At 36.7% G+C, this 18,354-nt stretch overlaps 1 protein-coding gene across 2 annotated transcripts in view; it reads right to left on the bottom strand.

The window, feature by feature from the left end:
• rap1gds1 (RAP1, GTP-GDP dissociation stimulator 1) overlaps positions 1 to 18,354 on the bottom strand; it is a 32,824-nt gene extending 14,470 nt beyond the window's left edge. Inside the window, exons 1-5 of one of the 2 annotated variants that reach the window (XM_057341704.1) lie at positions 17,999 to 18,354; positions 15,198 to 15,305; positions 11,901 to 12,023; positions 8,694 to 8,819; positions 3,049 to 3,195 (exon numbers count right to left, since the gene is read on the bottom strand). In XM_057341704.1, coding sequence (XP_057197687.1) covers positions 3,049 to 3,195; positions 8,694 to 8,819; positions 11,901 to 12,023; positions 15,198 to 15,305; positions 17,999 to 18,002 — 508 coding nt within the window. In that variant the 5' untranslated portion in view covers positions 18,003 to 18,354. The remainder of the gene's footprint in view (positions 1 to 3,048; positions 3,196 to 8,693; positions 8,820 to 11,900; positions 12,024 to 15,197; positions 15,306 to 17,998) is intronic. The other variant, XM_057341714.1, reaches the window with a different exon arrangement.

Here is an 18,354-nt window from a genome sequence, read left to right as displayed (position 1 = left end):
AATCCAAACCTCAGAGGACCGCAGTATAGTAAACCCCTTACCGAATATATCTCATGATCATTTATTCCAAAAACAGATCCGAACTTAAAAATGGCTGGTAAAAGCAGTCACCTAAAAGAAATGTGAGTTTATTATACGACGCAGGTTATGCATGGAGATGTGGGCAGCACCTGCACATTTGGCACCATCGATGTGTCAGAAAGCAGATGTTGACCCGTAAATTGAGCAAAGCAAAGAGGAGACTGCAGCTCAGACAGCACACATCTGTGTTTAAGCCCAAGCATAGAAAAATCACGGGCAGATCAGACGTCAGATTTTTCTTTTTTTTTATTAGAAAAAGGAGATTAGAAGAAATGAAATGAGGAACCGTGACCATGGAGAAGAAGAAAAAGCAAAGGCATATGGTGTTGAGACTGGCTCCGAAAAACATCATTAAAGATTCATGCATTTAATCACATTTAACAAACACAGTCGAAATGCTTTCCCTAATATAAAATGTTTTGCTTTATTGCTTTGTTGCTGAGCTTTGATGGTCTGTGCAAATGGCATATCAGAGCAACAAATAGAAGTTGAAAGTATCGAATGAAAAAGCAAAAGCATTTGCAGAACTGGACAGTACCACGTATTAAAGAACTCACAGCAAAAGCAAAGTATTTTTTCTCTCGCCCAGCTCTTTTCGGCAAGCAGCGCTGTCAATCACTAAAAGACACAAACAATGAGCTATCTATCCAAACTGGATTACATAGAACAACTGTAAACACATCAGACTTTACATTATATAGTACATACTGTTTGTCAATAGCCATGACTATATTCACAATCTAGCACTGCCCCGTGTGTAAATATATGTATAAATAAATGTTTCAGATTTTTTATGCATGTATCAGGATTTAAAAATCAAATCGACGTACACAAGAGATTTACACAACAAGGCTAAAGTACCTAAAAAAAGGCGTATGCATTAAAAACCCAGGGTGATTGCTTATGTCAGGTATCATGGTGTCTTAGTAAATATTATGAGAGAAAAACAAATACACTTAGTATGAATTAGCATCTGTTTCATGCTACAACACTTGCAGACAAAAGACAGAGAAGTGAGAGAGAACCAGATTGTATAACAGACTAAAGGCAAGCAAGAGCGTGCGTCCCGCTGGCTGTTCCAGTCTATTAAAATCATCTCCGATCCTTTATTTCATCAGGCAGCAGAAAATGAAAAAGGCTGATATGACTTTGCTTGGTTTGCCTCTGGACACGATGTGTAATAGATCAAAAATGCAATTCTCATTTCAAGCCCTGCTGGCTAACAGAGACGAAGGGAAACTGGATTCGGTCTAAGAACATCAAGTCACAAAGATGCAAATACGCTTGATGCCAAACATTAAATATTAAACAATGCACAGCAGTGCTGTATAACACAAGGTCGGACCCTTGTGTAACCTACCCGTCTTAAAACTGTAAAAGTATAGAAGTGTCTTACACGTTTTTCACATATGCATGTATTGTAAAGTCAGATTTAAAGGTAAAGTGTGTATTTTAAAACATGGTTACAATAAGGTATACTCTCAAAAATGCTAGATTATTTGAAGTTATGCATGTTAGGATGATTCAGGTGGGGCTATGGTTCACGGCAGAACTTTTTAAGAGACATAAATCCTAACAGGAATTTCATCAATGTAAAACCTCATTCTGCGTGATCCCGTTGTTGTGCATACTTTGTGAAAATGAATAGGTTTTATATGCTCTACATAGCAAAAATGAGAGTTTGAACAGCTAGATCTGTAAGTGAATCTACGAAATTTTCATGTTAAGTGTCTTAATATGATCATCATTTTAACAATTACAAATATTGCAAGATGGAGCCAACGCTTAAGGTAGCAGTTTAGGAAATAATCATGCGTTTTGAAATTTTATTTGATGGTGCAAAAACGCACTTTATCCTTAATATTTTGCAATAACACAACATAGCACAACATAACTAAGAATCACCACCACCGCTAGCATCAGAGGAAAGACCGGTTTAAATAAATATTCACCAAGACAAAAGCAACATGTGGCCATTTAACAAACCAATCATGTCACTTTAGTTAAAGACATTGATCATATTTAAGACTTTAAGAGAAGTTAGAGTTTCTTAGAGTGGTCCCCTACAGATATCACCATTAATGTTCAACCACGAGGTCTTTAATACAAATCAGACGTGCAAAAAACATATAGTGATATAGACGGTTTCATCAGACGCACACGCTTGGGCCAAAATTAACTTCCTGTGTGTGTTTTGTTATAATATAACAATTTATTTTATATCAATATTAATAGTAATATTTAATTGTATATTAATTGTATTAAATTCAATTAAAACTAATAATTCTGGAAGTTAAGTTTGGGTCACATGACGTTTGTTTATGTTGTTGCCGCTGAAACGGTATATAATACACAGTAATAAATATATATTTTGGTAATATAAAATAAATTAACTTGCCAGTTTTCTTATATACTGTATACACTCTGAAAGCCATAGAAGAATCATTTTTGTATGAATGGTTCCATAAAGAACCTTTAACATCTGAAGAACCTTTCTGATTCACAAATGGTAGTGGAAAAAGGTTCCTTAAATATAAAAAGTAAAAAATGGTTCTTTGTAGTGGAAAAAGTTTCCTTGAATATTTACATTTAGTCATTTAGCAGATGCTTTTATCCAAAGCGACTTACAGAGAGTTCAGGGAGATATGAAGGAAGGAAGGAAGGAAGGAAGGAAGGAAGGAAGGAAGAAAGAAAGAAAGAAAGAAAGAAAGAAAGAAAGAAAGAAAGAAAGAAAGAAAGAAAGAAAGAAAGAAAGAAAGAAAGAAAGAAAGAAAGAAAGAAAGAAAGAAAGAAAGAAAGAAAGAAAGAAAGAAAGAAAGAAAGAAAGAAAGAAAGAAAGATGGTTCCTCTATGGCATCACTCATCATCATTCTACACGTTTATATTCTTTGAGTGAACATCTCAGACTATACCAATAAGGGACCATTCAGATATATTGCCGTCTTGTTTTGGGGGATCGGTCATTACCATTATCATTGCTATAGTTCATCATCATGCCACAAAAGACAGTCAAGAGCTTCCCGGCGGCCGGGTCAGTGCTTTCGGCCAGAGCTTTAATGTGCTCTGCAACTATCTGAGCACCGCCCGCTGCATCAACCGCACTTCTGCCCTCATCTGCAAAACAAAGAGGTCACATCAAAAAAGAAAAACATAAAAAAGCAACAAATGACACAAAGAAACAACAACCTGGAACAGAATGACAGAAAAGGGGTTGTTAAGCGTGGGATGGGTCGGCATATCTGTGAACATGGCGTCCTTTACGCTAGTGGTTCTCAAACTTTTTCGTTGTAAGGCCTCCTTTGTGTTAAGTGCATCGCTTTGCGGCCCCCCATATAAAGACGTATAATCTTAAACTTAGAATTTTAATTAAACCAAAAACATTCAGTTATACAATGCTGGAACCTCAATTCTTTTGGTTCGTGGTGTCATTTTTCTGATGTTTGATTGCATAAAATCTATGATAAATTTCTATATTTCATAAAATGCCACAAAATCTGTGGCCCCCCTGGATCCATCTTGGGGCCCCCCAGGGGGCCACGGTCCCCAGTTTGAGAACCACTGCTTTACGCAACGTAAAATGACATGTGCGAGACAATGGAAAATAACTTTTTGGAGATAAAAGAGGAGCAAAAAAAAGAAAAGCGGTCTGCTGGAAATCCCACTGCATGGATGCTGAATCCACTGGCGGTTTGCTCCAGCTGTCGAGGTGTCATGAGGAGCAAGCGTGACATACGGCAAAAGAAAATCAAAAGAAAATCACTTTTTCAAAAAGAAAAAGTGCAGTAGAAGCACATCATACTAAATCCAGACTGCAGCAATATTACCAGGAGGAAGGTCTTAACATGTGCACTTAGATATTACATAAGCAATGTTATTCTAGGACATCCTGAGAGATGATTGGGTTTGATTCGACTGAAATGAGACTCAAAACTAAACTGAAACTACACATTGACAGTCCTGCAGAAGTTATATTCACATTTAAACACATTGTCAGACACTTTTATTTGAAACGACTGATGGTGTATTCATGTCATTTTAATTCATTTAACTTTTTGTTTTTCACTAGAGACGCACCGATATATCGGCCAATAATCGTTATCAGTGAATAAAAGAAAATTTACAGACTATTGGCTGTCGGCCGATAGTTCAAAAACAGCTGATGATCAGAAACGATATACATCCTGTCAACCGAATGAGGACAAGAAAATGCAATGAATTTGTGTTTTGTGTATAGAAAATATTAAGAAATGTATAATATTAATAGTCATTCTATGAATTAATTACATTCAGAAAGTTAGGAAATATAAATTTAAACTTCAGAATTTAGTTAATGCGAGTTCATATAACCACCATACTATCGGCAACGGTGGAGACATATCGGTGTTACCGGTGCATCTCTAATTTTACATGTAAACTGAAGCAATAGTTAAGTAAAAATCTGAATTGCTCTTTTTAGCAATGACTCAAAATAAAATGTAATCCTAAATGCAAAAAAGTGCAACTACTTTTAATAGTTAGACTACATCAATAGCCAAAAGCGAAAAAAAAACACACATCCATTCCAAAACCGTAGAGAAAACAGCATGCAAAGCTTATGATATTTTATAAAAATACCAAAAAATAAATTATACATCGTTTTGTGCATTAAATCTTGCTCATCGTCGGAGCCTGTGGCCGTGTGGACAGTTCTCCAGACATGTAGCGCATAGCACGCAGGCGACCCGAGTTTGAATCCCGACTCGAGATCCTTTCCCGATCCCCCTGCCCTCTCTCCTCATCGCTTCCTGTCTGTCACAACTGTCCTATCCAAAAATGTAAAAGCCCCCCAAAACAACTTACCACGAAACTTTATTCTGACAACTAGTTATTAGGTTTAGGGGGCAATTACTTTTTCACATAGGGTCAGAAATGTTTGGATTGTTTTTTCCCTTAATAAATAAAGCCATCGTTTAAAAACTGCACTTTGTATTTACTCTGGTTTTCTTTGTGTAATATTAAAATTTGTTTGATCATCTGGATCATTTAAGCATGACAAATATGCAAAAAAAACAAAAAATCAGGAAGGGGCAAATACTTTTTCACAGCACTGTATGTGCTTCAAAACATCAAAATATTATCTCTAATATAAAAAGATACATATAGCCGCAGAAAAATTAAACGACCATTCCAAATTATCATGTAATCAGCATTTCTAGATGTATTGTGGCCATTCCAGTGTCTGTTGAATTTCAACAAAATCAAACCTCAGGAGTGACATAAAGTCATCCAACAGCAATGTGAAATACTGACAGCATGACAACATCGTGATAAAAACAAAAACATTTTTTTTGAACTTTTCCTAAATATACGTACAAATAGTATTGTTGTATTGCTTAAAAGGGAATATGAACTTGTTTTTGCAGTATTTGAGGTCTGAAAAAAATACAGAGCATCTTTTCTGTTATTTTGACCTGTTTATCCAGTTTTCATTTTCTGCAAATAAATGCAAATAGAAACAATATTTTTCTTTGAAATTCGGGAGAAATATTGTTAGTTCTTCACAAAATGAAACAAAAACGATCATTTTACCTAAACACCAGTGGTGGGGGCCATACGCCATATGCGCTGTTTGCGTATAACGACTTCTAAAGATCTATATTAGCGTATACCCACTTGTTCTCCTGCTTAACGTCTCCAAGCTGCGTTTGTGGTTGCTTTCCCTTTAACTGTATCGCGTTCACAATTCGTTCATACAATTGGTGCATTTCTTAAGAAAATGCACAATATTTCTTGCGGCCCCGCTTCCGACAACCACATCAAGCGCATCATCTTCAGTGTCAGTGACTGAAAGAGTCCCGCTGAAGCCGTCAGGTAATATTGATAAATCTGCTCACTTTTAGTCAAAGCTGGTTTAAAGGGTGCTCGCCGGCAGTGGCTCCTCTCATCTGTTTCGGGCCTCCGGCTCGAGAGAGATCGACACTGAATTCAAGGGTTCTCTTGTGCTGCTTTATCTCTTTATGATATTGCCATGCATCGCAAATCTTTGATATCTGTCACAACTTTTAATACTAGCTTTCTTTAACTGACACGGGATTAAATGAAACAAACACTTCCATAGCCCTATAGGCCTAATGTTTAAAATCGCACAAGTCCGAATCCTTATATTTTCTCTGTAACCTCATTCCCTTTACAGTCGTTTTAAACCTCCACGTTACGTTTATTCTACATTCAAAATAATGTAGTCTGTTTTTTACCGCAACGTTAACTTCATCACACATTAACATCTTCCCCTTAAATTGTTAACAAGTATTGACACCGAGATCGCAGTGATGACAAAGTTACAGCTGTATTCTGTCAAATCTTGCATGTTTTTACATAATCTATGTGATGTGTTAAAAAGATGTGATGCTTTGTAAAAAATATTGTATTGTGGTCAACAGTACTGGCATAGACCAGTTTTTTTTCCAACATTTTCCACCAACTTATTTTTTTCCAATTCTATAACTTCATATTCAAAGCATAAGTGAAGAATTTGCTGAAAAATTCAATCAAACAAACAAACTGACCCCTGTCTTTTAGCCATTTGAGGTCGGGGTTATGGTCGTATAGTAGGTACACCACTTTTTTTGTTAGGACTACACCACTGCTAAACACATTGCTATAAATAGTTAATCATTTTGAAATGGTCTCTTCATTTTTTCCGTAGCTGTATATCTTTAACACTTACAGTCTCTTACTTCCGACAGTATGGATGAATGATTTTTTTATGACATCACTCCGCACTTTTCATTAGTTTCCCAGCTATGAGGTAAACTAAACACTTTTGGCTATTTCAAAAAGAAATGCAGCAATGCATTTCAAGGGCCTTTCACATCAAACCAATTCATCCCAGATGCTTCATACCACAGATTTATATGTAAATCTGTATGGCAGGGTTTCCAGTAAGCTCTGTAAACACTTGACAGTATTTGTGAGTCAGTTTAATTGGTATGAACATTCGTCAAGGTTTGTTTACGCTGATGCATGCCCACGCATAGTAGGACAACCACCCACTCTAGTTCACTAAACAGAGAGATTGCTTTAGATCAGACTTCGTTCTGTTTTCTGTGATGCTTTAAACACTTTATCAGAGCAAACCAGAGAAAACAGTCAAATTAAGCACCTACATACAATAGTGAATGATCTGCAAATAAATACTTTGGTTTGGTTTAGATGATGTCCAGTAATCGTGTGGCGGTATCAAATTTTCATATTACGATCATTGCTGGTCCTTTTATCATGGTATACTGTATTATCATGTTATTACATTACATCTTCATTATAGTTCTTAATAATTTTTGCTTTTTTAACACCAACTGATTCCTGACTTCATTGCGGGGTTTACAAAGTTGTTTAGTGAAATGTGTGACTGTTTGAACACACCTGTCATCTCCGACTCTCCGTTTCATATGGGATCACATTCAGCTGCCCTGTCAATCATCTTGAAACCCATCTGTGTCCATGTGCCAAAAGCATGCATAAAAATGTTTTTCGCATGACCGCCTAAGTTTACACAGAAGATATGGATGAAACGGAGCACTGGATCTGTACATGAATGCAAGATCTCTTTTCATGGCCCAACTGAGATGCAACGGTCTGGACAAACCAAATTCATTGTTAGCCAAAGGACGGCCCTAAATATCTGAAACCCAAATTTGATTGATTTGCAGTGTGAATAAAGTCTTAGCCCCACCCATCCATTACCCATCGCCAGTGTTGGGTGTAACTAGTTACTAAGTAATTAGTTACTGTAATTTAATTACTTTTCCCTTGAAAAAGTAAAGTAAGGGATTACTCTTATTTTTTCTGTAATTTAATTACAGTTACTTCTGATGTAATTAAACTAAATACTTTGTGTAATATATGTGTGTGCAATAGTGGAATTGACATCAAAATTCAAAGTCTAACTTTAAAATCTGTGCTTTAATGTATAATTCTCACATTTGTAATTAATAATACTACTTTATGTACTTTAATATTATTTATTTGAATGAATTAAAAGAGGCGTTTCATGTCTATCCTTGAATCACTTAACTCATCAAGGTTGATGTAGAATATAGAAAGTAATTAGTAATTAAATACTTTTTGAAGAGAGTAATTTGTACAGTAATCTAATTACATTATCGAATATGTAATTAGTAACTAGTAATTAATTACTTTTTCAGAGTAACTTACCCAACACGGCTGAAAAAACGGCTGATTCCTCATCTTCCTTTAATCATTGGACTCCGTTAAACTCTTGGGAACGGCATTCGGACCGTTTCTTATCCAGAAAACAACTTCTGCCCGTTTCCCTCAATTCTGCTACATATCATAAAATGTTTAAAACTGCTCAAACATGCATGTGCTCCCTATATAGACTAAAGACACAATACCACCAAAAAGTTTCCTGCATTCCTCCTACAGATAAGTTACTGCTCTTATATCACAGGCCACAGAGTCAGCAAGAGTTTTGCCAGGCAATTAAAACTAGCTATCAATGTCATGTCAGTCACATGTCAGCTCCCCTTCAAATCACCCAAAAGATGTTTAAATATCTCTGTGAAGATGGACCCGGGCTTGGAATGGCTGACAAAGCAATAATGGGCACTTACGGCTGTCGTAGCAGATGTTCCCAAGGGCTCGGCCCGTCTGGAGCAATATTTCCTGGTCCTTACAGTTTAGCAGCTGAACCAGCGGAGGAATGAGCCCGGCTTCGACACACGGGCTTCTCATGAATTCTGCGGAGAAGCACGTTCAGATGAGTAGACATAACAAAACTAAAAAGACAATCCGGTTGATTCTTTAACGTATTGAAGTTGACCAGGTAAACTCCATTGTGAATGAATTTGTGGTATTTCAATAGCATATAGCAAAGTACAAACATAACCATATGGCAGGAGCATGATATGATTATTATAGTAAATCAAGGGATAGTTCATAGAAAAACATAAATTCTGTCATCATTTACTCACCACCAAGTTGTTTCAAATCTGTATAAATTTCTTTGTTCTGTTAAAGGCGGGGTGTCCGATTTCTTTTAGCCATTGTTGATGTTCAAATCACAGAAACAAACACACCCCTACCCCCATCTTTCGCTTTCGTCAGCGCTCGGCTCGGCTAATGTCCGTACTGTGCATTGTGCACCTTACTGCTGATTGGCTACAAGGTTGTTTTGGTACTCGGCCCGACTCAATCGTCTAAAGCGTAATTCGGAAATCGGTTACCCTGCCTTTAAACACAAGAGAAGAGGTTTTGAAGAATGTGGAAAACCAAGCCATTCTGGGGCACTATTGACTACCATAGCAGTTTCGTTTCCTACTATAGAAGTCAATGGTGCCCCAGAATTGTTCGGTTACAACATTGTTCCAACAATATCTTCTTTTGTGTTCAGTGCAACAAAAAAAATATACAGATTTGGAACAATTTGAGTAAATGATGACAGAATGTTCATTTTTGGATGAACTGTACCTTTAAGAGTCAATATGTTTGTTCTATATTTCAAAACAATAATAAACTTATGGAAGAACTTCTATATTATCAATAGTTTTTTTGTGTCATACAAATAGCAATAGAAAATTCCATCAAAGTATAATTCGCAAAATATCTTCTGTTGTCATTTTACGAAGCATCTCACCCGGAGAAGCTTTTTTAAATAGTACTGAAATTCCCATCAATTCTGTGCTCTTATTGGCTGCTTTTTCTTCATTATTCAGTCGTGCGTTTCTAAAAAAAAATTTTAAATACAACTTTACAATTTTGTGATGAAACTAATGAATTTATCAGCACAATTTTATTTACGTATAACAGTTCATCCTCAAGTGACCCTAAACTTTTGAACGGTACTGTATGTCCTTAAACTCCTCAGGTATCTGTCCTAACACAGACTGCTCGGAAGAAACACAGATGTTTGGAGAGGAATGCTGACAGCGGGATGCCAGCAGGAGCTGCCAGAGATCTGGCACACCAGCAGGCCACTGTCATTAGCCAACTAGCAAACTGCTAAAAGCCCATTCATTACTGTAACCTTTTTATCTCCGCCGCTGTCCATACACTTCCAAACGGCAGCTCTATCCTTCTAAAGTGCAGCTTGTACAATCAGACTAAAAGCGTGAGGTAGAACACTGACTATGCACAATTGTATTTTTATGTGATCGAGCTGTAATTACAAATGTGGATGTAGAATCGTGGTGACGTTGAGAACAGAAATCTAGGCGAAGGTAGTATTTGCTGTTTTAGTCTCAGCTTATTTTCTTTGACGATATGATGCCGTAGACTAATACAAAGTAATTTGTTCATTTCAATTTACTTCATTTCAACTACATATAAATAAAAATCTATTTTCTATAGAATTTAGATCTAAAGCTTCAATCTGTTCATTTTTGCCTCTATAACGCCATTTTAAAATAGCAAATCGTACCAGACAATAAAGTTTGGTTTTTTATATACTTGCTAAATAACTCATTTTTGTTTATTTTTGACAAAAACAGTTAGGGATTGTAACATGAAGGTAAATAAAGGTACTGAGACTATTATTATAATATATTATAATAATAAAAATAGAATATTCTATTTAGTCTATAAATATAAAGAAAATAGATTAGAGAATGCAGAGTAAAGGTAATTACATAATAAATAAAAATACAACCTATCCATCCACGGATAAATAAATGGCTCAGAGAGTTTCTAGTCAGAATGACATCCATAAAGCAAGCTGGATAAATATATTGTTTATAACCGCGTCAACTTGAACCAGCCAAACTGTTATTAAAGGGATACTTCACCCAAAAATGAAAATTCTGTCATCATTTACTCACCTTCGAGTTAAACAAATCTGTATAAATGTCTTTGTTCTGATGAACACAGAGAAAGATATTTGGAAGAATGCTTATAACCAGGCAGATTTGGCCCCCCATTGACTCCCATAGTAGGAAAAATTACTTTATTTAATTTACTTTAAAAATTACTGTACTTTTTCCTACTATGGTAGTCAATGGGGGGCAAAATCTGTCATCAGAACAAAGAAATTTATACTGATTTGGAACAACTCGAAGGTGAGTAAATGATGACAGAATTTTCATTTTTGGGTGAAGTATCCCTTTAATGTCTTGTCTATGAATGGAGATTACAAATGCTTCAAAATCAATCACTTACGTATAACAGTTTGAAAATTGCAAATATTAGAATCACAGAAACAAAATGTAAAATATATGCCTTAACATTTAAATCACATTTGTAATAATAATGCAGTCAAGTTAGAATTTTGATAATATTATACTAAAGACTGTTTCACCAGACACAAGTTAACTTCCACTCTGTGTCTGGTTATAAAATAACAATTTATTTTATACCGTTTTTCCTCTGCTCTGAGGTTGTCTGATTCTGCTGTATGTGTGAGGCTATCATCTGCTTCATGCCGTCAATAGCAGTAATAATGATACGCATGAATGGCCACAGCTTTAACTGCAGCGTCAGTAAAATCAGAGGAGAAAAAAACAGCGCCCACAGCAGAAACAAATATACAGCACCATGAGGAAGAATAAAAGATTTACAAATGTAAGGTTTCTATTACCAAGAATGCTATTCTTATATCAAATAAAGCCTGTATTATACATTTCATATAAGATTAGCATACTGTTCATCAAAATGTGGCAGTTATATATTCTTACCGTGGCCAACATTTCATAATGTGAGTTCGACTAAAACGAAGGCAACAAAAGGTTTAAGCATATACAGTATAACATTGCAAGAAAATGATGAAATAAGATCTGCGAGACAGTATCTGTGAGAAATATGTACGGTAGCTAGGTAAAAGTACGTACCATTTTTGGCCATTTCTGCAATAATGTTGGCTACTTTAGCTGTAGAGGAGTTCTGTGCAGACAGCAGACTGGGCATTACTGAAAGAACACCCATCTCCTGGATCTTTCCACTAGTCTCAACATCTGTACACAGAATGGAGAATATCTGTTATTCATACGACACGACAGATTTCGAATTTATTATTTTCGAAAATTAACTGGTCAGTGGTTTGACCAATCGGATGTAAGAAAGCCCTGTGATGTGTTAGGTTGTACCTCTTTTCTATTTTAAAACGGAGAGGGAGAGCATCCTGAAATAAAAACTACAGTATAGACGGTTTTAAAGCATCAACATAAACAAACGTTACTGCGCATGCGGGCGTTCGTGGACTGCCCTTAACTTCTGGTACACATCCGCAAATAATAGAGTGCCTGTAGATTATTTCTGATAGCAAGCAAAAGAAAACCGACCCTGCGTCGGAAATCGCCTACTTCCATACTATATAGTAGGCGAAAAAAGTATGAGTCACGCATAGTATGTCAAACACCTCAGTATGCAAAACAGTGGGCGAGAAATACCGGGGTGGTCTACTCTATCCCATGGTGCCACAGGAGCTGAGTAACGGTCAAATTTCAAAAGTAGTTCAAATAAATAAATGGAAGAAAAGTTTAACGCGGATCTCCGTTTTTAATGTAAGTGCCAATAAATTAATTTCTCGTGACTAAATTATGTTTTTATCAGTGCCTACGTACAGGTTAAACTTGTCTCTCCAATATTTAGAATTTAGACTGCGATACCAAACTCAACCGCTAGATGTCAATGCCCCTTAATTAACAAAATTCAACAAATGGTATATTTAATACAATTATTATACATTAAAATAATAATATAAATTAATAATAACAAATTAAATAAAATATAAATAGTTATATTATTAGACACTAGCCAGACGGATAAACAAACACAGACCGGAAGTTAACTGCAGTCCAGGCGCGCGCAGCCGATGAAAAGGTCTATAGTAAATTGTGAATGAGAGTGACCGTTAATGCCACGAATGCACGTTTATGCACTTGTGTTTGTTCTTGTTGACAGTTATTTTTGTGTTTTTGAGAATAAACAGATTAAATTAATGTTATAGACAGTGGTGCTTTATTTTAAATATATTAAATAATTTTATTAAACGTAATAAGCGTTAAATTAAATAAACGAGGCAAACAGTTGTTTTGTTCTCTTTATTAAAAACTAATACGAAAACGTGACAAATAAGGTGAAAATAAACTTTACCATTTTATTAAGCAATCCATGAAGCAACTCAGGTGTAATATAACCGTTATGTCGAATGTCCGCGACAGTACTGTCATACGCAGGTTATATTACATCAGTGTCCGAAATCGTTCACTTATTTTCATTCACTTCTTCCCCATATAGTGGACTCAAATGTCATTCGCAATATAGGGAATAGTGAAGGAGTGAGCGGTTTCAGACACAGCACTTGTATTTTATCTATTTATAATAACTGGTCCAAAGCGAATCCACTCCGAGTGGGTGGCAAGGCGAACTGAAGATCGTTCCGGTGTTGTGCCGAAAAATGACTGCTGCCAAATTATGACTCCCCCATTCCCCACTAACATTAGGTGTTAGGATTAGGTGTGGGTGAGGGGTTAGGATTAGCTAATCCCCATCAAAATCAATGATGTGTTGTGCCGAATTTGGACTCCCCGCCAGTTTACGACTCCCCTCATTGATTTTACTGGGGATGGCTGGGGATTGGCTAATCCTAACCCCCCCCACACCTAATCCTAACACCTAATGTTAGTGGGGAATGGGGGAGTCATAATTTGCCAGGGAGTCTGTTTTCGGCACAACACCGGCATGAGAGTTGCACGCTCTGGGCTTCGGCCTCCGCTGCGCTTCATAATTTAATCTGACACTGCGGTTATCGGCATACAGTTTTTGCAACTGTTATGACGCGAAACGTCTCAGAGTGAGGTGAGATGAACTGACAATCGGCCTCGTCCTGGAAGTTTGCGGTTATGGTAAGGGGCGTAACATTTCCGCCACACGCTTGAGGTACTCAGCCAATCATAACGCACTGCTCAACTGGCCAATCAGAACACACTGCGCTTTCCAGAGCGAAAAGTTTTGTAAAAATCGACGCGTTTGGAAAGGCAGGGCATAGACCCCTTTCTCGCCGACGTCACGCTTACTCTCTAGCTGGAGGCAAAACAAAGGGAAAACTGGAGGTGGCCAATACAAACCAGCACAGATTGGGCTACATAAGGAGTTTAAAATATCATCTTGTTGTGTTGTTTAGTGCCACAATCGACAGAATACAGTCTCCGATTTGATATTTTAACACATACCTGCTGCCACTGCCAAACAAAAACACGGACGACAGCTGTAGTTAAACACAATAAAACTAGCGGACTGAACTGAAACGATCATCAAAAATGCTCTCGTTTCACTTCATAACACTAAAAAGCTACTGTCTTTTGTTGGTGTGGATTATGATTTGGGTATGTGTCTAAAAATATCTCACGTATTCCCAAATCAGAAACTGGGGAACAATGTTATTTTTCAAGTAAATTAGCATTAGCTTTTGAACTCATAGGGTATGCTCGCTAACTTTGCTAGTTATACAACTAGCAACTATCGGCCAGAAACTAAACATAAAGGAAACCGTTTGTCATCTCTTTTTCTTTAGTTGTCACAAGTGCATTAATATAAAGGGAGAGGGAACAGTGAGAATGCTCATGTTATGTATCAGGTTTGTGTTCAAGTAAATGCATTTGCTAACGTTTGCCACTGTTAGTACACGCAGGCATCTTTAGATTTATACTCTCTCAGGTTATATTTACTACACACGCTTGGTTTCTAAAGTTAACTTTTTCAAAAACAATCGCGGTCCTAGACAGTGAGTGACCTTAAATGTTAAAACTTAATCAGATTTTTTCTAGTCATTGTCAAAAAGCAAGCAAACAAAACATGCTACGTAGCATTAGAAATGCGGTCAGTGGGATCTTTCTGCCTCCAGCTAAGCTCCGCCCACAAAAACGCGTCACAATGTTTGCTAACAGTAAAGGCGTCTATAGAGGAGCTAGAACATGTAAGGTATGTAAAAAAATGTATCTTTTTTTTCCTCCTTAAAACATATACACACATTGTATTGCACCCAAAACACAAGTTAATAAGTTTTTTATCATGTCATATGACTCTTTTAATATATACAGTACGATATAAGAGGCAAAAAGAGTTCATTATCTTACGTTCTCAATTATTCATTTAATCAGAAAATGAAGAGGGACAATTTGACTTACTATTGTGGGCCAAAGCTTTGAGCAGACAGTCCAAGCAGCCTTCGATATTGTCTGTAGCACTGTCTGCCGACGAGAGCTTTAGCTTCTTCAGTGCTTCACTTAGGTTATCTGTTTATGAAAAACAAACAATGCACACATTTATCCTTTCAATTATTTATTATTTACACAAATGCACACAATTGTGAGAAAGATTCGTAGGGTGCATTGCCATTGCCATTTTAGAGATAAACGTATTATTCCGATTATGTAACTAACAACAGTAAAATGACCAGTAGTAGGAATTGTCACAGCTCTAGTTATGTCACAATTTTAAGCTCTTTTACGAAGTACAAGGGTCAAACTAATATCATGAAAGCAAAAAAGCCTGTTAGTATGAAAGGTAACCACTTGTCACAATGAGGATGGCTGAAGTAAGTGGAGTCTTGATGGTGTGCCATTACCGCTTAATAGATGCCTACAAATCATCTTAAAAGGAAGGTCAACAGCAGCAATTGATCAGATTTAATACTCAACCACTCATCGACCTCCTGCTTAGTTAAAAAGTAAAACACAAATGCATTGTTAAAAGGCCAAATTTCCCAAGAACTACACCAGCTTGACCAGACTGGACGACCAGTTTAAAACAGCTGGGGCCAGCAAACCATCTTCTAATTTTTTCCAGGAAAACAAATAAATTAATAAATCAACACAAAAACTTTTACGGATAAGGCATGTTTGTCACTTTAACTGATGCACTGTTTTATTAGGTTTCACTGTGCACGGCTACGGTTTTATAATTCATTAACACAAAATTAAGCCAAAGTTGAAACCATTTCATAAAGGAATTCAATTAAACTAGTTGCGATCTTGATAGACATCAAATGAAGTTGTCAGTCTGCATTTAAGTACCAGGTTTACTGAAAAATAAAATTTTCTATATAGAAATTAGAAAGAAGACTGAAAAGCAGGTTATCACAAAACTATTTTGAAGCCATTCTGGCCACAATAATTAAAAAAGTTTATTTTAAAAAGACAAATAAATGTCATTAGCATTTCGAAAATAAGCTTTCTTATGTCCTACGTAAACATGATGAATGATATATATATACAGAATGCATTTATAAAAAACTGTCATATAACACTACAGAGATGCTAATACATGCTATTCATCACAATACATGCTTATCATCAAATTGAGCACAACAATACGAAATTGACAGACATAGACATGTATCTAGTTTGTTATGGATTTGATTACTTACAAGAGTTAAGAGGGACACATGGGGAGCTTTCAGATTCATTAATAATAACACTAAAACACATCCACTAGCACACAAATATATCAGCCTGCCTTCCATCAGAATGGTCACTGTGTGTCTACTTACATGAGACTTCTTTTTGCATGCTCTTTCCTTTTTATATACATCATCATATTGTCACATATGTACAAGATGTGCAGCACAGAAAGACATATAACATTTACAAATCTCGTAAATAGTTCACTTGCGGCATTTTGGTGTCAACTATTACATCACAGGCGACGCGTTCACACAACACTGCCACGCATAACTAGGGGTGTCTGAGAAACACAAAACTGTGCCATTCTTTATTTTGATATTTTGTGTCCACAATTGCTGTCTACTAGGTAGTCAGTGAGTGTACTGGGTGTAATACACAGCTGGTGAGTTCAGCTGCCTTCTGCCATACCAGCAGTAGCACAGAGTCCTGGCTCAGCATCATCTGCTGCATATGAGCCACTAACACATTTATTTATCTACTTTATAACCAGTTATTATTAGTAACCTAGTTACTAAGTAATTAGTTACTGTAATTTAATTACTTTTCCCTTGGAAAAAGTAAAGTAAGGGATTACTCTAATTTATTCTTTAATTTAATTACAGTTACTTCTGATGTAATTAAACTAAATACTGTGTGTAATATATGTGTGTGCAATAGTGGAATTTAAAATAATACGTGCTTTAATGTATAATTCTCACAATTGTAATACTTTGGTCAGTTAATAATACTTCTTTATGTAGCTTATATTATTTATTTGAATGAATTAAAAGAGCCGTTTCATGTCTATCCTTGAATCACTTAACTAATCTAGGTTGATATAGGACATATAAAGTCATTAGTAATAAGTCATGAAATACTGTTTGGAGAGAGTAATTTGTACAGTAATCTAATTACACTGTTGAATATGTAATTAGTAACTAGTAATTGATTACTTTTTCAGAGTAACTTGCCCAACACTGTTTATAACAGCCTTGCTCTGAAAATGGGCATAATCTAACCAGGCTAGAAAATATAATAGGACTCAGATCGAAAATGATGGATGCTGGGTGATGATGCTGTCCATACAGTGCATCTGTGAATGATCCACAACGTTACATCACAGCCTGCCTAAAGGATGGGCGCTCCAGATGAGCAAAGCACATAACGTGACGCCTTGAACATGAACGCACTCCGGCTGTGTCTCATATCCTAGTAAGCCGCATTTTGGATCCCTTTGGCGTGTTCCGAGTCACACAAACACGCACATATGAAGACTCGCAATGCGCCTATGGTGCCAAAAGAAGATGCTGCCTGTACTAGATAGTGAAGAGTATGCTACTGGGTTTAAGACACACAGCCGGCGAGTTCAGCCTCCTTCTGCCATCCTGAAGAAAACTGCCAATGCCAATGAGCCACTTCTTACACATGTATGTGCCATTGAATCATTTAAAACCTATTTATTGTATGCACTTCATCTTAAGTGAATCAAGAGTTTGTCATGTCCTTAATGTGTGCAAACCATCTTTGGCTTTTTTCTAACTCACCCATTTGGATAGAGTGTGCTCAAGTCCAAACGGTCTCCAAATGTAGTCGTTGGACGACTACTACTAGCTGGTTATCGTTAACGTTACCGGATCGGTTTTGGTTCGCTTGTCGGACAGATATCCGGGCAAGGCCCACCTTAACCCACGCTACTCCGGCGAAGCAGCTTCTCCACAGCTCCAAATGCTGTCAAATGCTTCTGGAGAGATGCACACACCCGAGAAAAACCCCTCTGTGATGCTGTCGGTTGTTGTGTATTTTTTCTTATCCGAAGTGATGAATGTTCGTGTACATCAAAATAAAACCGTTTACGCTTCTAGTGCACTTCCTCCTGACTAGCGAGCGCTGCGATTCTCTG

Source organism: Triplophysa rosa, linkage group LG1 (genome assembly GCF_024868665.1).
Source record: "Triplophysa rosa linkage group LG1, Trosa_1v2, whole genome shotgun sequence".
Classification (NCBI taxonomy): Eukaryota; Metazoa; Chordata; class Actinopteri; order Cypriniformes; family Nemacheilidae; genus Triplophysa; species Triplophysa rosa.
Note: the sequence above shows the minus strand (reverse complement) of the source record. Positions and strands in the feature narration are given on the sequence as shown.